Source organism: Pelodiscus sinensis, chromosome 2, assembly GCF_052426305.1.
Source record: "Pelodiscus sinensis isolate ZL-2025 chromosome 2, ASM5242630v1, whole genome shotgun sequence".
NCBI classification, from domain to species: domain Eukaryota; kingdom Metazoa; phylum Chordata; order Testudines; family Trionychidae; genus Pelodiscus; species Pelodiscus sinensis.
Window position 1 is genome coordinate 51,374,768 of NC_143053.1, and position 24,497 is coordinate 51,399,264.

At 42.2% G+C, this 24,497-nt stretch overlaps 1 protein-coding gene across 3 annotated transcripts in view; it reads left to right on the forward strand.

The window, feature by feature from the left end:
• The window catches only part of TPD52 (tumor protein D52), a 67,161-nt gene that overhangs the window by 39,813 nt on the left and 2,851 nt on the right, over window positions 1-24,497 (forward strand). The window contains exons 1-6 of one of the 3 annotated variants that reach the window (XM_006131559.5): window positions 7,360-7,774; window positions 12,816-12,931; window positions 14,843-14,991; window positions 15,968-16,069; window positions 18,269-18,310; window positions 22,458-22,506. In XM_006131559.5, coding sequence (XP_006131621.1) covers window positions 7,615-7,774; window positions 12,816-12,931; window positions 14,843-14,991; window positions 15,968-16,069; window positions 18,269-18,310; window positions 22,458-22,506 — 618 coding nt within the window. In that variant the 5' untranslated portion in view covers window positions 7,360-7,614. Of the gene's footprint in view, window positions 1-7,359; window positions 7,775-12,815; window positions 12,932-14,842; window positions 14,992-15,967; window positions 16,070-18,268; window positions 18,311-22,457; window positions 22,507-24,497 lie in introns of those variants that run through there. The other 2 variants (XM_075920479.2, XM_006131561.5) reach the window with 2 other exon arrangements.

Here is a 24,497-nt window from a genome sequence, read left to right on the forward strand (position 1 = left end):
TGTCACCAGTGCTTTTGGCGCACAAGATTGCAGATATGCCATCATTGCATAAACAACCTGGCCAGTCAGCAATCTAGGTGATACTCTGCTTGGAAATATGTCATGTCCCTTTGAGGCTTTTGGTGACCTTGTGTTTTTTTGTTTTTTTTTGTTTTTTTTCTGTTGCTTAAATAAAGCTTACTCCACAGTGGAGAGGGGCTTCTATAATCATTCTTTAGTCTTAAATGAACAGACTTCAATTGCCTGTTATGATTCTAATGGTGATTTCAAATGCTAAATTGCTGGCTTTCTCCACCAGAGTGCTGTGCCATTCCAATACAAGGGTGGGGAAACAGCTGTGTAACTGTGCCAGAAAGCGTAGTTTAAAAAGCAAAACCTGGAGGCACTAAATGTGCAAGAAGGCACTGCTTTCTCCCCCCCCCCCCCCCATCTGAAACTCCTATTTTCTAGACAGGTTCTCTTCAAATTGATCTGGATTCTTAAGGTTAAATCAGTTGATGCAGTTTTTTTGATCTAATGGCTTATCAGTTTAAGCAGTGCAGGTGATACTGGACAGGCTTAAGTGGCGTTAAGGCTTACATGGCTTGTACCCCAATAAAACTGAAAGTGCAGAAGGAGTTTAAGGGATGCTGGAACAGAGACACCTGGTTGAAGGGTGTAGGTTTAAAAGATTGGGTAAGGACTAAAATTCAGAATGGCCTAGTAAGGTAAATCCCCCAGTTCAGGACACACTTAAAGCTAATCACAACATAAATGAGCAGAGTGATACCCATGTAAAAAACCCTTCTAGCATGATTGTACCACCCTGCTAATTCAGAACCATATTTGATATATTTGGTCTACAAAGTGACAGAACCGTGATACATCAGTCAGGAAGATGATAGCCAGCTAATTCTGAAGAACAGACTTAAAGAATCTGACACACCTCAAAGACTTACAAGAAATTCCATGTGTAGCTGTATGTCATGTGCAGCACCAGGCTCTGTTAAAGTAACATACCTTGTTCCAAAGTTCTAATGCTGGAATTTAAAGTCTACCTAGTTATAGGGAAACTTAGTCACTCTTCGGGTAATGTGGAGCTCCTACCCAATTCTTTGACTTTTTGACTTAAGTGTAGGGTTGCCAGGTGTACGGTATTGACCCGGACAGTCCGGTATTTTTGCCTCCTGTCCAGTTTAAAAAAAATTCAGAAAATACTGGACACCTAAAATGTCCAGTATTTTCTGTTTTTTTTTTTTTCTCCTTCCCCTCTTCCCCCCGCTAGGAGGCAAAAATACTGGACATTTGGCAACCCTACAACACACTCAGCAACTGGGCCCAGACCCCTGCCTCCACCCCCAGACCTTCTGCTTACCTGGTTCCGCAGGGTAGCTGTGTTCTGGCTTGATCAAGAAACAAAATGGCTGCTGGCAAAAAGACTAAAGACCAAGGGGAAGCAATGCCTTCCCTGAGTCTTAGTGCTCAACTGTTCCCCTGTTCCTATCCCTATTCTGACTCTACATGCACTGAAAGGGCCATGCTGTTTTAATGCTATTTTATTTTTTAATTTTTTTTGCTCAACAACTTTGGTCCCCCCCCTCTTCTCTCACCCCCTCTTCTCTCACCCGCAACAGAATTATTTCACTGGTGGGTTTTTTTTTTTGGGGGGGGGGGGGAGGCAGTGTTTGGTATATTTGGTTAAACCATCTGGCAACCCTGTTTAAGTTGGAGGGCCAGCAATATCTGTATGGGTTTAAGTGTGTTTTGGCTTTTCTCTTGACTGAAGATATGCTTTTTGCTGTGTAAACAGAATTCAGATCAAGGCTAGAGATAACTGGGGCTTAATTTCTCTAATGAAGCTCCTTGGAAAAATTCACTTAATTCAGTCCCTATCCCCCCTACCTGGTACTAACCAGACCCATTTTCACAATTGTTGTCTATACGATGTGTAGCTGTTGTATTCATCAATGCAATCTGCAGTAGTGTAGACAGCTTACATTTCAACAAGACTACCATTATGCTTTCTGAGCCTTTTTTCATTTGAGAAAGCATAACATGATCTTTGCCAATTAGTAATAGTCCTAGCCTGTGAAATTGAAGTGAGGTAGCAGGTGGTATATGAGGAACAAAAACATCTGTGCCCAACACTAATCTAACAAATGACACATTTTGAACATTAATTCAGTGTTAATAGCATTTTATCTCTTGAAGCAGAAAACTCTCTGCACTTACTAGTATTTCTCTCTAGAAGTAGTATTTGTTTTTCATGCTAGGAACAAACCTTGAAGTCTGAACGCTACCAGATAACAAGCCAATTATTTGTCACATGCAACAATCTTGGTGGCAATGCTTGACTGAACCATTTTACATCCCATTCAGGTAATCTTGATTTTAATTGGCTCATGTGCATTAGTCATGAGTAACTGACCTTCTTGACAGCTTTGCACAAATAGCATCTAAACTTCAGATGGGGGGGGGGGTGTTTTGTCTTTAGTCTTTATTTACCCCAAGATCGATGCTGCAGAGATTGATCTCCAGATGTTTGACTTAGTGGTTCTAGTAAGCCCTGTGTGAATACAAAAAAGTGGATCTGCATCCACCATGATCCAGATTTTACTTGTTTCCACACAAGAAATCCAGAGAGAAGGGGAAGGAGCACAGATGAGCAAAGAGGTGGCAGGCAGCAGCAGGGTGTGTGTGTGTTTAAGTAGGGGGTGGGTTGTCACACTTTCTATTTTATTATTAGTCTCTCGAGTGCTGCAGTTCCTGATCCTAGATACAGAAAGAGTGCAAGGAAGGGGGGGGGGGAACGGGACCCAGAGCTACCAGTTGTATTTCCACACCTGTGGAAGCTGTTGTCGGTTTCAACAGTGTGTTGGGAGCTCCACAGGTCATTGCTCACCAGGTGGAGGGGGGGATGTGAGGAGGAAGGGAAGGGGAGAGTCTCACCTGTCTACCTCCTGAAGAGGGGGTACTTCAGAAATCCGAGGTACATCTACTTCATTCTTGTAACTGGAGTTGTCTTTCCTAGGTCAGTTTTTCTCCCCTAGCACAGGCCTGGACTAAGGCCTTGTTTACACTAAAAGGGAGATCACTGCTGCTGCAGATCACTGCTGCTGCAATCTATCTTCCAAAATTCAATGTAGTGAGTCTAGTTTGACTCATGAAATCAAATGTTGGAAGAGACAGTCTAGTTAAGACTTGCTAAATCAAACTCAGAGGGTGCCCTTGCCAGCATCCAGTACTCCTCCTTTTGCAAGGAGTAAGGGAAGCTGACGAGCATTTGCTCCTGCTGGCCTCCCACTGTGGGATTGCCACCAAGCTCAGCTTAAGGTAAACTGACTGCAGTTACTTATTCTATGTAGCTGGAGTTGAGTACCATACATGCTTGAAAGGGCATCTGCAACTCCTTAATGTTAAAAATCATAGCTGTTCCTGGATATTTGGGTAGCACCTGTAGCCAAAGCTTTCCACCTGCTTGAAAGGTAACGTCTGTTGCCAGATCCTTGCACATTTTTTTCAATGCAGAGATTAGATTCCAATACCCTGTACATGGAAGGAGCAGACCACAAAGTATAAAAACATGCAGTATTCACTTCAGCAGAATTTCATGCAGAGACCTTATTCCCATGCACAATCTGGAATGGTTTCCAATTGGTGTCAAATGATGCAGCCAATGGAGGTGATTGAGCTAACAGGCTTGGACTTGGTTTGTTAGGTGCCTTTAGGGCCCATTGTAGATAAGGATTCAGTACCCAAACTTGAGTGAGGTAAGTTTCACAGAGCCTTTTCCTGAAGGGGGTGTAGAGAGAAGGAAAATGGAATAATTGGCAAAATTTCATTTTCTGGGAACAGCTCCTTTGATCTGCTCCACAGGCTGTTCTAGGAATAGCTATTCAGATTTCAGGCCTCTAGATTTCTTTCTAACAGAGACCCACATCTAGGGTTGCCAGATGGTCTCCCAAAAAATACCAAACATGCTGGCTAAAAATTTGTTGAGCAAAAAAAAAAAAAACACTGCCACAAACACACATGCTATGTTTATAATAAAGTTAAGTATTAAACAGTCTTCATCCTACGCCATCTCTATGTAAAGAGGCTTAGAAGTAATTGTGCAAATGTGCATGCTATTTTCATTGTTTTCTATTCCTCTAAGGCTATAGAAGAATTTAGAAGAACACTTTTATCCTGCAACTGAAATGATTCTAGAGAACTCCCAGCACTGACTGTGCCCCGCCTCCCAGCCACTCCCCGCTCCCCTGCTAGGCTTCTGGGCTTCTGATGTGCCCAGAGCGATGATCGTGGCTCCCTTCCCAGCTGGGACTCCCAGGTTGGGAGGCGGGGCCATGATTGGTGCTGGGAGCCTGTGATTGTGCAGAAACCTGGCAGGGGAAGGGGGAGTGGCTGGGAGTCCCAGCAATCACAGGCTCCTAGTGCTGATGGTGGCCCTGCCTTCCAGCAGCTTTCCCCACCCACACTAGGCTTCTCATAGACTCTCATAGACTTTAAGGTCAGAAGGGACTATTATGATCATCTAGTCTGACCCCCTGCACAGTGCAGGCCACAGAATCTCACCCACCCCTCTTAGAATAATCCTCTCACCTATATCTCAGATACTGAAGCCTTCAAATACTTTGAAGGCCCCAAGATGCAGAGAATCCTCCAGCTGTGATCTGTTCCCCATGCTACAGAGGAAGGCAAAAAACCTCCAGGGTCTCTGCCAATCTACCCTGGAGGAAAATTCCTTCCCGACCCCAAATATGGCGATCAGCTAAACCCTGAGCATGTGGGCAAGACTCACCAGCCAGACACCCAGAAAGTTCTCTATAGTAACTCTATTGACCTATTTCCCACTTCCCTCTGGTGCGCAGCTGGAAAAATCAGAAGATACTGGACATTGCATGTGTCCAGTATTTTCTGATTTTTTTTTTTTTACTGGACAGAGCACAAATATTGGACTGTCTGGTAGAATACTGGACACTTGGCACTCTACCCACATCTCTCCTTTCTTCAGATGGGGGAGTTTTAGGCTGTAGTTCACTAATTGCTGTAGGGAAGATCTGTCTACACTTGGTCATTGTTTCTAGAGAAAGCAAATTAATTACCAGTAACCACCCACTCTCTGAATATATTAAATCCTCCTCTCCCTGAAATAGAACGGAAACAAACAAGTAAAATGTGCCAGAAAATCTCAAGGCCCATAAGAGAGATGGGCTGGTTAGTTGTTCCAGTCCTTCTTTCTAGCAAGAACTTTAGGGAAGAGGGACTTAGCTCAAAGATTCCAACCACTTGCTGGATCTGAAAAGTGTTGAAGACCATTTTAAATTCAGCTTTATTACAAAAATTGTGTGTGTGTGTGGGGGGGGGGGCTTTGTTACCAGTTTGAAACATTGTGCATCAGGAATGGTGTTATTCTGGAGCTGTTCACTGCATTTAGACTGTAATCACCCCATGACAGTCTGAAGGAAGGTTCTGAACTTCCATTTTTCTCCTCTTCATGCCCCCTCCCCCTTCTCAATGGAATAGAATAAAATTCTTAGCCCCACAATGATGCATAAAATATTAACTGGTTAAAGTCTTTCAAGTTCCAGTGAATATCCATACTTGTGCCAATTTTGCCTCCGATAGCTATAAAAGTTCAAATTTCTAGCTTCTCTACTGCATAACGTTGTGTAGCTGTTTCAAACGACTTGCTTCAAGAGGAGACCTGTAATGGAACACTATACAGGGCATCCCTGCTATAAGTTGCCCTGGTATATATCTGTTCCTACAAGCGTCAATTACTTTAGTGTGGAACTGATGGTGTGTTAAGTCCCTCCTATTCCCTGCTCCTAAGTCACCTCCAACCCCTCCCATTTCATAGAATCATAGAATACTTGGACTGGAAGGGACCTCAAGAGGTCATAGAGTCCAGACCCCTGCCTTCATGGCAGGACCAAATACTGTCTATACCATCTCTGATAGACATTTATCTAACCTACTCTTAAATATCTCCAGAGATGAAGATTCCACAACCTCCCTGGGCAATTTATTCCAGTGTCTAACCACTCTGACAGTTAGGAACTTTTTCCTAATGTCTAACCTAAACCTCCCTTGCTGCAGTTTAAGCCCATTGCTTCTTGTTCTATCCTCAGAGGCCAGGAAGAACAATTTTTTTCCCTCCTCCTTGTGACACCCTTTTAGATACCTAAAAACCGCTATCATGTCCCCTCTCAGTCTTCTCTTTTCCAAACTAAACCAGCCCAGTTCTTCTTTCACAGATCATGTTCTCTAGACCTTTAATAATTCTTGTTGGTCTTCTCTGGACCTTCTGTAATTTCTGTAATTTCTCCACATCTTTCTTGAAATGTGGTGCCCAGAACAGGACACAATACTCCAACTGAGGCCTAAGCAGTGCAGAGTAGAGCAGAAGAATGGAAGTCGGGTGGGGGGAGAATTCCCCATTTTAAGTTGTTTCGCTATAAGTCCAAGTTTTTTTGGAATGTATCTTGGATTATAGTAAGGACAGCCTGTATCGCACCCATAAGCTTGGGAACCAGTGGTGTAGGGGGTGCTACAGCACTCCTGGCCTAGCATCCAGGGTCCCAGCTGCCAGTCCTGTGTGCTGGGGTCCTGGTTTGAGCCCTGTTCACAGGAAGCCTCTGCTGCCAGCCCCACTCCTGGGGCCCTAGTTGTTGCACCATGTGCTGGAGCTTTTTTCCTGGCTTTAACTGTGGGTGGAGGCTAGACAAAGGCTCAGCACCATTACTCTTAAATGTTCCTGTGCCACTGATGGCACTACACTTGAATTGCCCCAAAATGAGATTAATGCAGGAAACTTCCACTACTCTTTTTTAACATGTAGACTAGCACTAAATAGGCTTTAGTCAAAGAACCAGCTGTATGGATTATGAACGCACATGAACTTCACTTCTGTAGCTTGTGAGACTTTTAAACTCGTTGTGTCTGTTAATCAGTTTGCCCATTGATGATGACCTCCCATGAGCACTCACCCAGAAGTATCTTGTATATTGGTAACTTTTTTTTCCCTCAGGTCACAAATCCCACTTGATCTCAGTAGTGTACACTTTGAGTGTTGCATTATAAGCTTGCTAAATACAGATTCCACTTCTCTTTAGCTAGCCCATTAAATTACAAACAGTTGCAGCACAGACAACAGGAAGCCACATATAATTTCTTCCCTTTTTCCCTGATTGAAAGTTCTGCACAGATGGCATATAGAATAGATTATGGCTAGTAATCCTTTTGTGTCCTAGAAGATTAAGGATATCCTGGTACAGCTGTGGTCAGCTGACTTTTCTTATTTAAATGATTAAAAACGCTGGCTGCAATTCTGCAGAAGACTAAGACGTCCCAGAAGCCAATTCACATTGTGCTGCAAGTGTTTGTTTAGAGAGGGAATGTTCTGTAAAACCTGGCCCAGGTTATAGATTTACAGAAACTTAACCTTGTGCTGTGAGACAACTATGACATGGCTCTCAAGTAATTTATTAAATGTGTACTGTATATGAGTCATATCAACATCGAAAGCCGTACAAAGGAAATAAAATGCAATGTGGGATTACAAAGTGAAGAAGCTGTACAATGCTGAGAATCAGGATGAATGCATCAATGGATCTATGTTAATGAGTAAAAATGCATTTTGAAATTTCTGGGATGGATTGTAGGGATACAGATCTATACGAGGATTATAAATCTCCATTTGACTTCAATACTGGTGTTAACCGGAGTTATCTCTACCTGTCACCTAGTGTAAACATTTCTCCACCTGGATCACCTGTACAGAACAATTTTGGTAACTTTTTAAATATTTTTTGGGGAAGGGGGAGATGGAGAGCAGTGAGTGTGTGCTAACTTCCTTTAATCCATGTAGAAATGATGACTGTTGCTGCAGATGTAATCAAATTCTGAAAAATGAAGGAATTGGTGTTGTGGGAGCCAAATTCTGCTTAAATCCTAACTGGTAGCATTATTGAGTGTTCACCGGTATAAATTAGGACAATTGGGCCAGTTGTTCACAACTTGGGAGACTTCGTAAGATGCAAAAAATTCTATCTTATGGGCTGATCTGCAATATGCATGCTTCATAAAATAAAGCTTGAAATCAATTTTAGTCAAACAAGTTGTCTGTGGTCTGAAGTAGAACAAAATTAAATGAACTGAACACTTAGTATCATTTTTCCAGAGAGGGGATATTTAACTTAGTTTGACAATTGATTAGTTGCATGTGAGTCTTGTATAATAACCCCCTAAGATTTACTTTGGCTTAAAATTGCCAGTACCACAAAATGGTGGAAAACAGACATCAGCTCCTGTTGGTTCTGAGTCAAAGTATTTCCCAGTCTAACAGACCCATCAAGTCTTTGCATTAAAATGTCCACATACCTCCCTGCAAATGCAGCAAACTTTCTTGTGCACAATTGGTCTAGCGCACTGAATACTGGTTTAATGCAGCACATACCAAACAAGCTGCCTTAGTGCCCTTACTCTAAAAATTAAGCCTAATTCATATATGAACTGGCAGTTCCAATTTCTATGTATCACAGATGATATTTTCCAGTTGACACCCTCCTAGTGTCTCTTGCTTCTGTTCCTGTCCCACACTCCCTTTCTTACTCTAGCTGACACATTGCATTCAGCTTGAACCAGAGAGCAAGTAGTGTGAACAAGATGCTGTTTAAGTGGATATAGTGTGTGTGTGTGTGTGTGTGTGTGTGTGTGTGTGTGTGTGTGTTTAAACAAAATGTAAAAGGATATGCTATCTTCTCTCTGCCTCTTCCCCCCCCCCCCCCCATGGGGACAAAAGTGTTAAACTACAGGGTGCAAAAGACTAAGGCGCTTTTATGATCTGTAGATGGAAGCATAAGGTGTGGAGAAATGGTGGGTATTTCCTCACCAGGCTGACTAGAGCATTAGTAAAATACTTTAAATCAATGTGAAAAATCTGTCCGCTTTCACTTTTCAGTTTAAAGATGTTGGGCAGAGTTGTCCTTGTTCTACAGGAGTCATTTTCATTTTAACTTCAATGTGTGAACTCAAAGGGGAAACTCACTTGATAGACTGTAAATTAGATACTTCAGATTTCTCATTTGTTAATCACAAAGCAAAAATTCTTTGCAGTTAGCCTGTAAGTAGTTACATAAGATTGCTTGCAAGTCAGACTAAGAAAAATCTTTATTGTGCAACTTTCTCTACATTGTTGTTCTTGTTATGTTACTTGCTAGTCAGACTTAATTTCTGTTCGGAGGGCGAAGTTCATGGCAAACATCAAATTTACAATAATAGTAAAACCTACAACCTTTCAACATAAGAACAGCAATACTGGCTTAGACCCAAAGGTCCATTTTAGCTTGGCATCTTGTCTTCTGACACAGACCAATGCCAAGTGCTTAGAGAGAACAGAACAAGCAATAGAGGACCATGTTTCCCTGTTCCCAGAACCAGTGGCTCAGATCATATTGACTGGACAGAAAATTAAGATTTAGGAGTAGAGTGAATATTCAGGTCAACAGGTTTTAACTTGTTTGAGATCATGAATATGTGGGGTATGTGCATAGGGATTTTTTAATAAACTGGATGGTTCTAATAATTCGTGATACTAACAGCAGAGAAGTCTGCAAACAAGATTTCTCAGATTCTTAAGGAGATAGTTTGAGAACTGCTAAGTGCTAACTACCTCTTTAAAAGCCAAGTGCTTTTGCCTCTTGATTTTACAAGCCATTTAGATTTCTGCCTGCTTAACTCCTTTTCTGAGGGGACATCATCTTCGTCTGTGTTTAAAAACGTGATGCTAAAATGAAGAGGTCATTCCTGATCTTTAGATGAACCTGTATGAGGGTTGTAACTGGAATGCTATCATTGGAATTAACCCTCAAATCATGTTAGGACATGCCAATTAGCCAACATACACTGGAAGGCTTATTTAAAAGCATTACACAGGTCTAAATTAAATTTTGGCCATCCTTATTGTATAAAGGTAACTTATCAGACACAAGTTGTGTCTATCAAATTAGCTGACCTTTTCAGAAGTTTATCCTAGTTTCATCCTCTGATTTGCAAGTGTCTTAGAATGAAAACAATCTAGCTCCTTAGTACTCAGTCCAGATCTGAGTTCTTAGAAAGCTGACGGTATCCTATAATTCCACTGGAGAACTTGTAAAATAAAGAATCTTTCTTACCCCTCCTGCAAAATAAGGGAATTAGATAACTGACTATTGCCTGTAAATTTATTATATGGCAACAACTACTACATTTTGATTCTCAACAGACATGAAATTAGATTTGTCAGGCAATTGCTAGCAACGTCAACATTGTCTACGACTTCAGATGAAAAGCTTTCCACAGGTTACTGGCAAATGAGGTTTTTAAAGCCTTTTGGGACATTCAGATCTACTAGGAAGACTGATTAAAAACCTTGGCTTCGGGGCTAACCTAAGTCATGTGATTTAAATGGGGGAAAAGATTCTGAATAGCAGTCATCTTGCAGTCTCCTGAAAATATTGCACTACAAAATCTGCCTTTGCTGATGAATGGTGCAGAGGTTGAGAACTAAAGACCTATAGAAACTAGGGATGTTAAATATTGGTTAATTGAATAGTTGAATGACCTCATGAGTTCTTATAGTCTATTCTTGTGGACTATTCTGTAGTCCCTGGGAACAGGGCCAGCAGCAGTCCAGGGTACCAGGTGGGGGAGAGTCCATGAGGGGAGCCAGTTTAAAAACCAGCTCCTCTTGTGGACCAGATGTTTGTTGCCCTGTGTTGCTGCCTCTGGTAAAGAGGCAGCAGTGGGGATGGCAGCAGCCCCTATGATGGGGTGTGAGCTCCAGAACCTGGCATGAACCGGAACTGAGCCGGGCTGCTGGCCAGCATGCTAAAAAATTCACTGGGGGGGGGGGGGGATGTGTGTAGTCTAGCATTAACCTATAAGCTATGTAGGTTATCAGTTAATCAACGACACTATTACAGCCCTAATAGAAACCATCTACAATCTTGACCTGGGTGGTTTCCCGAGTTAAGATTTAGGCATATGTTGACAGGAAGAGGGTTGTGATGCTTATGTTGAATCTATTCCTCAGATACATAGATGTTGCTGACAATATGGGAAATCAGTATTAATAACACATGCCAGAAACATCTAGATTATCTGTGCTTTAGTGACCCACTGGAGAAAAGAAAACTACCAAAACAATGGATCCAGCAAGCATCATTCAGGCCAGGTCTATGCTAGACCTGGAAGGTTGGCTTAAGGTATGCAACTTCAACTATGTAAATAACATAACTGACATTGGCAGACCTTAAGCTGGGTTTGTGAGGAGTACTGGTTCCAGCCAGGGGTGCCCTCAGTGTTTGATTTAATGGGTCTTTACTAGACCTGCTAAATCAAGCAAGGGGAGACGTGGCCTCAGTTGCTCGAAACCCTTCAGGAATAAGGCTTTCAAGCAGACTTGGCCAGCATATTTTGGGGATTGTGTAAAAATGTTACTTTTGGCACTGTAGGAAAAGGAGACTGGATATTCCAGGTTTTGTTTCTGGAGATTGCCTCTTCAGAATTGTATGGGTGAAAATACTGAGATCTGTTTTCTGGAAAGTAGATTACGTGCACTGGCTTATCACAGATCTATCTTGGACACTTTGAGAGATAAGCCATGTGCTTTATCTTGTGAAGTACAAGCTCTTTGGAGCAGGGACTGTTTTATTTACGTAGATCCGAGCTCAAGGGAGTCCTGGTCCATGATCACGATTCCTGATTCTCTGGTAATACGAATAAATGAGTGAGGATATGTGGCTTAGCAAGAATGACTTGCCTAACAAGCAGTAACACACACTAAACTGAGTAGCTAGTGAAGTATTAAGGCTGGAATCCATTAGCTTCCAAACTGTGCTTTAATGCTGTGTCCACCAACGTTGAAGCCAAAAACTTGTTAATCAGGCTACATATGATACATATATATGTTTAGTGGGGATCACAGTACATACCAGTACTTACAACATGTTTTGGTCTCAAAATAACTGAGGCTTAGGGCTCATCTTGCTGATCTTTTCCATATGGAATACACTTGGCTTCTTGAGACAAACAAATTCAGCTGTAGGATCTGGACAAGATGACTCTCCTTGCACATGAATAAGTAAGGTTCTGTAGGGTACATGTAAAGTGAAAACAGTGAAGTTGAAGTTTTAGAATGGTCTGGGGTCTAATGACCTTGAGAATAGAATTAATCTTCCTTAGCTGCTGTTGGCCATTCAAAACTAAATATAAAATTCCTCATGTCTGCAGAGGAGATGTTAAATAGTCATCGGGTCTACAGGTCTTTGAATACAAGATGGGTCCTGCCTCTCCCTCCCTCTCCCCTTCCTAAGCCTCACTTAAGAAGGCCAAAGGATAGAACATATTGCTGTTCTCTGATCCTATCTGGTGTGTGGGAGGCTTAGGGTTTTTGTTTTTTTTAAAGAACTTGATTGGTAGTATGAAGGAAAGCAAACCGTGCTCTCCCTTGGCTAGAGTAGGAGACTAGCAACAGACTCAAGTACTTTTTTGGGGGGAGGGGGAGTTTATACCACTACATTCAGAGACCTAAAATAAATCACTCCCACCTCTGCTTTCTTTTCTATCCATCCTACATATGCAAAACCACTTTAGTTGAGAAGGCTGATGTCATACTAGAAGGCCCTTGTATAAGCACCTAAATAGTTGTTCTAGGGTTCTCACTATTTCATTAATACACAAACTCTGGCATTGTCATGTTTATAACAAAAAAAAAATCTGTAGACTTGATAGAACCTAATACTTTCACTATCTTTTCTTAGAAAATAGTGTTCTACTAATCTTTCTTCAAGGTTTGCTGAGCTCAGACACAGTACCTGAGGTAGGAGAGGATGCTGCTGCTACTGTGAATACAACAGAAAATCTTTCTGAAGAAGAACAGGAAGAACTAAGAAAAGAACTTGCTAAGGTAAAGAAGAATCTTTATTCAAGTGGTTCTCTTGCTCTTACAAAAACTTTTCAGAAACCAGCAAGTCTAAATTTTGAATATGGCTCTTAGAAGAGAATTGTGGGAGACAATGACCAAAGTGGTCAGCTTTATACGCCCAACACGGGGACCTAATCGACCTTAATTTTTCTTCAAAACTGGTATCTCAAACCTCACTGAAGCCAGCTACAGCTACCAGTGCTCAGCATTACATAACTAGCTTTATTTTTAGTAGATGCCTAAATATAACTTTAAGCATCTGTCTTTAGCTTCCCAGGCTTGAACAGCTTGTCCACTTCCCTGCATTCTTCAACTTCAGAATTAATTGGTAGAACACTCCACCCTGCTAATGTATTTAACTTTTTTGCAGTGTTCAAGTTGTGTACAGTGCATTGCTAATGATTGACAAGGAGACTAATCTTGTTCTCAATTCATACCAGCAGTGAACATTCAGCAAACATGGTTTAAACCAAGTCCTTATAAATAAGCCAATGTTTCAGGCTGCTAAAGCCTTTACTTTTAACACTGAGCACTTCTCCTTCCAATTGAAAAAATTGGGCTGCTCAAATAAGACTGCTAGAGCCTCCACAAAGTTCAACTTCAGAACCTTAATTTGGAATATCATGGCTTTAAATGCTTGTTTTACACATCCTAGAGTTGATAAACATAGCTTGCATTCCCCAGCTAGTCATGCGTGTCTCACTTTAGCAGGCCAGATTAGGGAGTGGTATTCATATATAGGCAGACTGGTTGAGCACCTCTCCTGTGAAGATATGGTCTCAATAGAGTGCTTCATGCTGGACATGCAAACCTTGGCATGCTATGTTTGAGAAATGTGATACTATCACATCTATTCTTGAAAACCTTTTCGTTTCCAGGGCTGCTACCCTGCACTTCTTACAAAAGCAGAAATCTTATGCACTGAACAGGTATCGTTCAGGCTTTGCTAGTCCCTCACCATGCTCCAATCCTGACATGCAAGGAGGATCAAGAACTGAAAGTTCCCTTAAGTCAATACTTGATCTCCAAACTGGCTAAAAACTGTCTGGTAGAGAGATTTACTATTAATCTGGATGAGTAGATAAATGAATTCCTATAGCCTATTAATCTCCTAAATCAGTGGTTTTCAAACTTTCTTATGACCCAGTTGAAGAAAACAGATGCTCATGACCCAACATAATTTGATTACAGTGTGGGATTTGAGGTGGGGTTGAGGATGAGAGCTTTGGGTTTAGAGGAAGGCTCCTGCTTTGGGGGTGAGGGAGTCAGGGCTGGGGCAGGAGGGGCTTACCTTCAACAGTTCCTGGTCAGCAGTGCAACAGGGATGCTAAGGTAGGCTTCCTGCTTCACCTGACACCACAGACCATGCTGCACCCTAGAAGCAGCCCGCAGCAGATTCCCAGACAATGGGAGTGCACAGAGCCCTGTGAGCTGTGGTCCCCGTCCCCCCCCAGGAGACAGGGACGCAGCACAGTCTACGGTGCCAGGACAGTGAGGTAGCTTGCCTTAACACCCCCACTAGTAAGCGGATCCTCCTGCAGCAAGGAGACCAGCCCTTGGCATTCCATGACCCAGTACTGGGTTGCAACCCATAGTTTGAAAACCACTGTCCTAAATAATCCAGTCATCCTCCAGAAACACTGAAATAACTGGAGGAGAGAGACTTTTTCCCCCCCTAACCAGTCTCTTTGAACAACTGCAGACCATAGGGAAAAGACACTTTTTCATCAATGGTTTTCTAAAAGATAAGATGAAATGTTAAAACATGGCACCCATTGTAAATGACTTCATAATGCTTAATGTTCTTCAGTTAATGACTTTCTAAATGAAGCATGCTAACTGCTTACCGTACTTGGTAACTTGTCTTTCTCCTTGAACTATATACTGCCCTAGGTAGAAGAGGAAATCCAGACGCTCTCCCAGGTGCTAGCGGCCAAGGAGAAGCATCTAGCAGAAATCAAGAGAAAACTGGGAATCAATTCATTGCAGGAACTGAGGCAAAACCTTACCAAAGGCTGGCAAGATGTGACTTCCACTTCAGCGTATGTCCTTGTCATTGGTTCAGTGTATCATGAATCCGTGTTAAGTGAAAACTGTTCCTGTGCTGGCAAATTTTTAAACCTATTTACCAGTCAAACTTTCTTTTCTTACAAATGTGAAGGAACAGTAGCAGTGTTCTTGAGGGTATCAAGTTTAAGGTAAAACGAAGCTTCACCAAAATCTTGGTGAGTCCCTGCTCCCATGGGCCTTCTGTCAGCCCTGTCCTTATAGTGCCCTCCTTGCTAGTCTGCATAAATGGGGGAAAAAGCAGTGTCTGTCTTGGCAGCACATAGCACCATTTTGATGGTGGAAATCAAATGCAATATCCTTCTCCCATCCCACACCCTCTTAATTGGCAAACTATTGTAAATCTTTCCCTTATGTATGAAAAGAAATGTACAACACCACGGTCACTTGAGCTTTGGATTTTAGCGATAAATTCCAAAGATGAAACAGTCATTTTTAACATCACTGATATAGTGAATATCTGAAAGATCTGCAGTTACTGTATGCATGAGGTAAAAAGCTTATACGGAACAGTTTTGTAATACTGAGATTGAGCCCAAAGTCTTTGCTCTCACTTAATCACCTCAATTGTTTCACTGGAACCACACACAATTTAGCAATATTAGGTTCGGCCTACAGCTTAAGTCCCTTTTCCAGTGGCCCCAGAGCAAGAAAAAGCAAATTGATTTATAGGTGAGCCTTCCCTGAAACATGAGTTGATGACAAAGTGACTTAAATAATAAAGCTAAAGACACCATTCATATGGCTGGCTGTAGAATTTAACTGGCTGTAGAATTTAAGAATGTTGTGATTGGGACATGATTGGGAGATATCCTGGCTATCAGTCTTAATTCAAAGTCTTAAGATTCATGTGGCTTTTTTAGACTTTTGCATTAAAATGGAGCAGAAGTTCAGGCAGTAAGGGTAGACTTACTAATGGAATCCTATTTACCTCTGGCTGTTTGAATATAGATATAAGAAGACTTCCGAAACCCTGTCTCAGGCTGGGCAGAAGGCTTCTGCTGCTTTTTCATCAGTTGGCTCAGTTATAACAAAAAAGTTGGAAGATGTGAAGTATGTTTCATTAATCTTTTACTGAAGTTTTGTGTGTGTGTGTGTGGGGGGGGGGCATTATTTACTCACTGATCAGAAGTGAAAGTTAAGGCACAGACTTGCATACCATTGATTTGTCCTGAGCATCTGCTTCTGATTTGTCCTGAGAGAATGGTTGCTTGTGGAATCCACTCATAAAATCACTATATGCAATTCTGTTCTATTATAAATGGGTGTAAGAGCAAACTATTGTGAACCTAAAATACTTATTTCTACCACCACTCACTTGATTCTCTTTAGTGGGATTTTACAAAATAAGTATTTTTCATTCGTACTTGTGTTGACATTGCTCTTGGATTTTTTTTTTTTTTTTTTTTTTTTTTGGAGGGGGGTTTAGGGGAGCAATCCCAGCCTATGGAAGGAAGCACACTATATTTTCTCATGACTATATAACTTTTGCATCAAAGTCCATTTCATATGGATAGCTTTTGGTGTTCTGTTTGCTTTCCTTAAGTCATATAAGTAAGCTATTCCTAACTTCATTCTAAGAACCTGATTTTTATTTCCTTTTTATGACCTATTGCCAGTGTGCCACCAAGTTACTAAGCTGGTAACTGACAAACTGAAAAATCTGTTTCTCTCATGTCAAAACTGTATCTTCATTATATTCCATCTTTCATGCACACTAATAACAGACCACTTAAAACTACCCTTTATTTAAATTGCATGAAAGATTCCCCCCCTCCCCAAGTCCATTAGCATCTGTAGGTTTATACAGTCCATACAATTTCATTGCTTTCACTACAGGAATTTGCAAAATTCATTTCTCGCCTGTCTCTTGCTATAGCTTGCCTTGCATGGCACCAAATGATCTGCCTGTTTGTTGTGCCATAGAAATTCAATCCATTTCAGAATTTAATTGCATTGGAAAACAGTGTAATAGTCAGCCTTGCATTTCAAGTGCTGCCATTTACCTCTTTTTTTGCTTCTGTAAATGGAATGGTTTTTAGAAGTAGCTATAAGATTAATTTTACTGTAGATTTATCAGAAATTCCTTTATTTTTTTTAATGCTTACTCTGGCATCCTGCAGATTGCAGGCTTTTTCACATTCCTTTAGGTAAGGTGGGTTTTAGAAATGTTGATGCAACTTGAGCATGTAGCTGGCTAGATCCACATAAATTTTACAAATTAATTTATCTAAGCAACATTTGTTTCCTTTAGTAACTACAGAGAATAAAAATAGCCTAATCTTTTTAATGCTGGGGTGGATTTCATCATTTTGGCAGCTCCTAAATGATTAGGAGATCCCCATATACAGTAATCCTTTTTTTCCATTTTTTTTTAAAAGAAAGGAAGCTGTAGAGGAGGGGAGCAGTTGTGGAAGTACATTGTAAGGAGACATGAAAAGGCTTTGAGGTCAATGGCATGCAGAATTCCTTCCTCTAATGTCTGATTAAGTATTCTGGTTCCCTCTTTGCATCACATGTTTGTTCAGCAGTGCATTAATAGGGTAGCAGTTGTCTTTCAATGTTTGTCATCATAGTAGCTGTTCAGTAGTGGCAATATTTGAGGCTAAATGCAAGTAATGGATGCATTCCGCTGTCTTAGTTGACCTAACTACACCATTTCTCATCATTTGTATTTGGCATCTTTGGAATCCTAGGCAAACTTAATCTTTAACTTGCAAATGAAACTCAGATTTATAAGCAACTACAAAGCAAAGGCAAACTATTAAATCTAATGTTGTACACACTTGGCTAAAGCATCGTGATCTAATCTAAATGTATTATATCGGGGTAATAAACATTAATGGAATTGATAAGTGTTGCTGCATACACAGTATTGTGCAAATACCACATAAAGGTTAACATATTAAAAAGGTAATTCAGGGATAACCTGTAAGAGAAAATAATGCTTTTAAATGTACAAGTAATTCTAGGACAAGGGAATTGTGTTGCAGCTATGCAGAATGCTTTTTAAGTGGCATATTTTTAATAGAGCTATAGTTCTCTTGCTATGGTCTTATGAATGTGTATATGACTCCAGTTTATTTGAAACTACCCTTTAGAGAACCAGTTTTAATCTCAGAATCTTTCTCCCCATAATTGAAGAGGTCTCTTTGCATGGAGTCAGATGCAAAAGGCTTTTAAGCAAATTGCTTTTCACAATTGATCATAACTAACTCCTGCTTTCTCCTTTTTCTTAATGCTGACGCTTAGCATACGCTCTATACAACATTCAATTAGCATGCCTGTTATGAGGTAATGTATGTTTTAGCATGTGATCCAGCTATTGGATATACATATTGTTTCTTAATAGATGAACTGACTCTTTCCTTTCCCCCTAGTGTAGAAACAGATATTTTAATTTAAATTCTACAACAGTTATTTTATCCTAAGTCAGTATAGTATGAACTGACTGTTCTTTCTGAAAGTTCATTGTATCTTGTTCTGTTGGCAGTGAGGGTACGTCTACACTAGCTCGGTAGTTCGAGCTAGGTAGGGTAATGAGGGCAAGCGGCGTTGCAAAGGAAGCCCATGATTTAACTATCCCAGGCTTCATTTGGATGTTCCCGGGCGCCGCCATTTTTAAATCCCCCTTAGTCTGAACTCCGTGCCCGCGGCTACACGCGGCATGGAGTAGGTAGTTTGAATTAAAGATCCTAATTAAAACTACCTACTCTGTGCCGCATGTAGCCGCGGGCACGGAGTTCGGACTAAGGGGGGATTTAAAAATGACGGCGCCCGGGAACATCCAAATGAAGCCTGGGATAGTTAAATCCCGGGCTTCATTTGCAACTCTGCTTGCCCTCATTACCCTACCTAGCTCGAACTACCGAGCTAGTGTAGACGTACTCTTACATACCCTAGATGTGACTAATGACACTTCCTTCCTGTGGTGAGAGGCTGAATAATCTTTATGCTACTAATGTTATGTAATGAAATCTCATGCTACTAAACTAGTTCAAATCCAGAACTAGTCTCTACAGCTGTGGACACCAACCGGTAGATCACGATCTACCAATCAATCTCAGGGGCTCGAAGAGTCGCTCTTGAGCCCTCTCTGAACTGTGTGCCTGCGCAGTACATTTAAATTTGATTTCCTCATTTGAGGAGCAGCTACTCACCGAGCAACAACACAGGTGAGTAGCTGCGTGGAATGGTGGGAGTTGGGAGGTCAGGAGGGCTGAAATACCCCAGCCAGCTGGCCATGGTGCTCGGCCAGGGTGTACCATGCTCCGTGGGCAGGCGCAGAGGAGAAGCCGCCTGATCAGCTGGAGTGCGGTTCAGCATCCTCCGGGCTGAACGCCACAGCCAGCTGTCCAGGCAGCTTCCCCTCTGCACCAACCCACGTGGAGCATGGTGTACCTAGGCTGAGCGCCATGGCCAGCTGGCCGGGCAGCCGCTTCTCTTTGCTCCAGCCCGGCTGCCCTGCGGTCAGCCCAGAGGGAGCGTAGGACGGAGGCTTCCCTCCGTGGCTGGTGTAGGGAACTCCCTGCCCCAACCTTGCTCCCTCTCCCTTGCCCCCAACCTGTACCCCGCCCTCCTGCTCCCTCTCCCTTGCCCCCTGCCCCCTCCCCCCCCAAACCCTGTCCCTTGCTGCAGAAACCTGTCCTTCTGGCACCCTGCCCCCACTGGCACCCTGTTCCCTGCCCCAGAACCCACTAGCACTCCTCCCCAGTACTGTCCCCTGCTCCTGAATGACTTTTCTATGGGTCAGTGACCCCTGACTCTCAAAGCAGGTTCCCTGCCATTCTCATAAATAAAGACAATACAGAAACTTTTTGTGTTTAACATAGTATTTTATTTAAAAATAAAGCCTGGCCAACAAACCCCCAGTTGGGGCCAAGCCCCCATCTGGCCACAACCACTCCTGCACTCCCCCCTTCCCCAGACACTAGATCTGAGCCTATCAAACACTGGAACATCCTGCCCTGAGCCCCTCACATACCCCAACCCAAATTCCTGCACCCTCACATCCACAAGCCTGTGGCTCGCTTAGTACCCCAACACTGCCCAGCCTGGAGCCCCCTCCCTGAGCCAGTGTCCCCTTCTCCACCTCCTCCTGCATCCAGATTTCCTCCCAAAACTTGCACCTTGCACCCCTTCCCACACTCAAATCCCTCATTCCCACCCAAGAGACTACACATCCTGTCTGAACCCAGCCAGGGTCAGGCTAGACTGCAGGAGTTTTTCAGGATTCTGGAGATATCCCAGAAAAACTCTTCTGCATCCAGGGTTGTTTGTTCTTCTGTGTTTTTTTTTTTTTTTTAAAGTGGAAGAGCAAACATGCTCTTCCAGTCACCCCTATATTCCTCTTTCCACAAGGAATAAGGGGGCTTCCAAAAGAAGGCTTTTTTTTTTTCCTTCTGACATTTGGTTCAGTCCAGACAGGCCAAATGTTGGAAAAACCTCTTCCTACAGAAGAATTTTTTTTTAAAGCAGCAGTATAAGGATTGGGGATAGCGAGTGATGGAGAGGAGGAGAATAGAGAGAGTGGGGCTTCAAGGAAGGGGTGGGGCTTCAAGGAAGATCTTGGCTTGGTCTGTCATTTAAAAAGTGATCTTGGGTGTAAAAAGGTTGGAGACCACTGCTCTACAGCCATTCATTTTAGAAGACTGACTCACCTGTAGGTGAAGAAAGTAGATGGTTTAGCCTCTGACTTCAGTTTTTTCTTGCTTATGTTAATTGCTTGCCTTGTCTCCCTCCTGCTAAAGAACACAAGAAAGGCGTGCAGATATAACTTCCTATTGCTTGGTGTTTTTCCCAAACAAAGGAGTGGTGCACATGCCTACAGTATAAATGCACATCAGAGTAACTGAAAGATAAATGTGGGCCTCCTAAATGGATTCTGAGCAAAAAGGAAAACTGAAGTTAAGGCCTTTCTCCAAATCTAAAACTCCTAATATGTTGTACTCTGAAACTTATTCAGAAGGTATATGACAAACACTAAGCCTGACTGCATCAGAAATAAGCAATTCTCCATGTGGCCAAAAAGATTAAGGCACAAGTTATTTGCATGAGGTCACACTGCAAATTGGTAGCAATTGATACAGAATCCAGGGGTGACCTACTGACCCTACAGAAGTCAGTGTTTTGCCATTTACTTTAGTGGGGACAAAAGGTCACTTCTTGTCTCAACAAGCAAATAGAGGCTTCTGCCACTAAGTAACACTGCTTTTATGTTACTGCATTTTACCTTGTTTGTAGCTCAACAGTCTCTACCTGAGAGACTGGGAAGAGAATTCTTACTACTGTTGGTAGTGACTGTCTGAGAGCAGCCTAAGCTACCTGAGTGGCCCTCCATCTCAGTGGACTGCAAGATTGTTGTAACCAAGATAGGATAGTTTTGCTAATTATGCTTGTCTATCTAGAATTTGCAGGGTGTGCCAATTAAACTATAGCAGCACTTTGATTGGATGCAGAAGGATCCCATGGCTCAGTCACTCTTGTGTGCAGTCAGCTCGCACCTCACTTCACGTGCCATTGGTTTACATGTGTGTCACTTCAGTAATACGAGTCGGGGAAAAAAACCTATGCAGACAGAAACCAGAAGAATCTGGAAACCCTGCACGTGGGCAATGGTAACCAAAATGTCATGCGGGCCCCACAGGTTGCCCACCATTGCTCCAGAGGGACAAGGTAGAAAGGAGATATTTAAGTTTGACGTGTAGTATTATCCACTGAGATCATATCTTCTGCTACTCTATAACAGCTAACCGAGCTTGAGGTTCATTTTTGTTAAATAACCTTTAACTTTGAGACGCACACTATCATTTATGACCCAACAATCATTCATTAGACTCTAGAGTGACTGGATGTGACTAAATTGTCTTACTGAACTAGCTAACTTTTGAGTCATCAATCTGTTTGAAAAGTCAATGGAAAAAAGACTGACAGGTTAAATATGGCATACTATAGTACCTTAGCACCTTGCCTTTGTAAAGTACTGTCACTTTTCCAGGCAATGAGTAACTTCACTGAAAGTTGATTGACTTGTAGCTTTCTTCTGCTGTTAAGCCATGTAAAGAGTGACTGCTGCAGAGATTGTAATAAAATGAGCAGCTGGGCTTGAAGTTTAGGCTTTTAGACATGGATTTTAGTTGAAGCTCTTCAATTAGACATTTTAGGTCATGTGCTGTCTGCCCTCCCTCCCATTGTGCTTGGGCTGGGGAAGGCTGGGACAACACACCGCCCCTTTCTCCCCAACATGCTCCTGCCCGAGTAACTGTTTTTACAAAATGTACAAAAGCTACTATTTAAAAAAAAATAAAAAATTGAGGGCTGTCAAAAGCATGTTGACACAGGGCCAGGGAAACATGGCTGCAGTATTGCAAAACTAACCTAGTGTTACTATGTTCATTTTATTGCTTAAGACGCTAACCACTAGCTGTCTGTTCCCTCTTAGAAATTCTCCTACTTTCAAATCATTTGAAGAAAAGGTTGAAAACTTAAAGGTAAGTCTAATTGCCTCTGGAAACAGCTTTGAGCTACTTAAGCTGAGACTTTTTCTGAAGTCTTTTCCTGAATGTGCTGCTCAAATTCCCTCCCTTGAAATGTAATGGCAGTTGGGGAACTAACCTCTTAAGCTACTCTTGAAAATTTAAATGTAGTTGTTTGACAACCAACTACATTGTTGTAAAACAAAGGTGTATAACTAGCTATGATGGCTTTGTCCGAAAATCCCTAGTTGGGAAGACTGACTACTGTCTGGTCTACTTTTTATGCCCAGAACAGCACAAATGGGCTGGATCACTTTGTTTCAGTTCAAGGCATTTGCGCCTATATTTCTATTTGGTCCAAAAAAGGCAATTCACTCGGACTCCCAGCCATTACCTCCTGCATTTCTCTCCCTCCTGACCCCCAAACTCTTTCTAGGCAGCACAGCTCCCTATTTACGCTGCGAAGTCAGACTGTCTGGGCAGGCCTACTTCACTTTCTCCTCTGGGGCTACATCTACACTGCAAGGTTTTTGCGCAAAATGGCTGTTTTGTGCAAAAACCTGCAGAATGTCCACATCTCAAATGCACTTTTGTGCAAGTAAATCAGCAGTAAAATGGCAGAAGCAGAGGGCTTTTGCCGGTGTAGGTAAACCACCTCCTTCTGTGAGGCATAACTCCCTTTTGCACTACAGCTATTGTGCAAAAAGGCAAGTGTGGTCGCTTCAGAGGGGTTTCTTGTGCAAGAAACCCTATGGGAAAAAGCACAGGTGCTCTGATGGCCATTCTGTGAATGGCCATCAGAGCTTTCCTGCACAAGAGCATCCATGCAGTGTGGATACTCTTGTGCAAAAGCACATCACTTTTGTGATGTGCTTTGAGGTGTGGACCTGTTTTTGCGTAAGAAGTTTTTGCACAAGAACTCTTCGCAAAAGACTTCTTGTGCAAAAACCTTGCAGTGTAAACATAGCCTGGTAAACAACATAACTGACTGCAGCTAAGATAGCACATAGCTCTTTCTAAGCAAGCATGCTTATTAAGGGGAAAGCACTGAGAACACATATAAAACAGTAAAGTTGCATGCAAATAGACGTATCTGAGAGCACCCAAACTCCAAGCAGGGCTCTGGCTGGAAAACAGCCCTTCACCCCTTCAAGGGATTTTTCTGTGGTTACCAGGAGTGGTCGGCTGCAGCAGCAGGTGCCCCAGGCAGAAAGCGCGATCAGTGCCCCTGCCTGCACGGCCGTCAATGGCCTAGGCTCACGGGCTGCCCCTGGTGGTTACAAGTGGGTAACTGCTCTGGCTCAGAACCAACACACTATATATCTGAGTTGTTCTTTTATGCCATTTGGGCTTTGAGTCTGGGAACTGGGAACTTGTAGATGAAGATCCCTATCTTGGGTCAAAGCTTCAGTAGATCAGATCTGGAGGTAGATATTTGCATTCCCCTCGTCACGAATATTTCTTAGGAAATCTACTCCACTAACGTTTAGTCTTGTCTTAGCCCCTTTTAAGAGTCCTTTGAAGCTTGTAAGACTTCCAAAAGTTCACAGGAATCATGTTTTCCTGGACAAGTTGTGTACAATCCCACAATGATACAAATTTGCATTTTAATATGAGGTTCTAAGATATTTCAATAAAGTTTGTCCAGGAAACTGCCTTTCATACATGCACATGCTTTTGTATATCCAGAAGCTATACTGATTGAGTTTTTTTTTAAACTTTCAGGTGAAAAGCTGTTGTATTCTAGCTCAGGGGTTTTCAAACTTTGGATCATGGCTTGTAAGCATAAGCTGCTAGCTGGCTGGGAGATGCTTTGTTTACCTAGGCTATGTCTAGACTGCAAGCCTCTTTCGAAAGAGAGCGTCTAGACTGCACGCGGAACTTTCGAAAGAGCAAGCCGCTTTTTCGAAAGAAAGCACCCGGTGAGTCTGGATGCTCTCTTTCGAAGAAGCCCTATTTACATTCAAGAACGCCTTCTTTCGAAAGAAGCACTTTCGAAAAAAGGT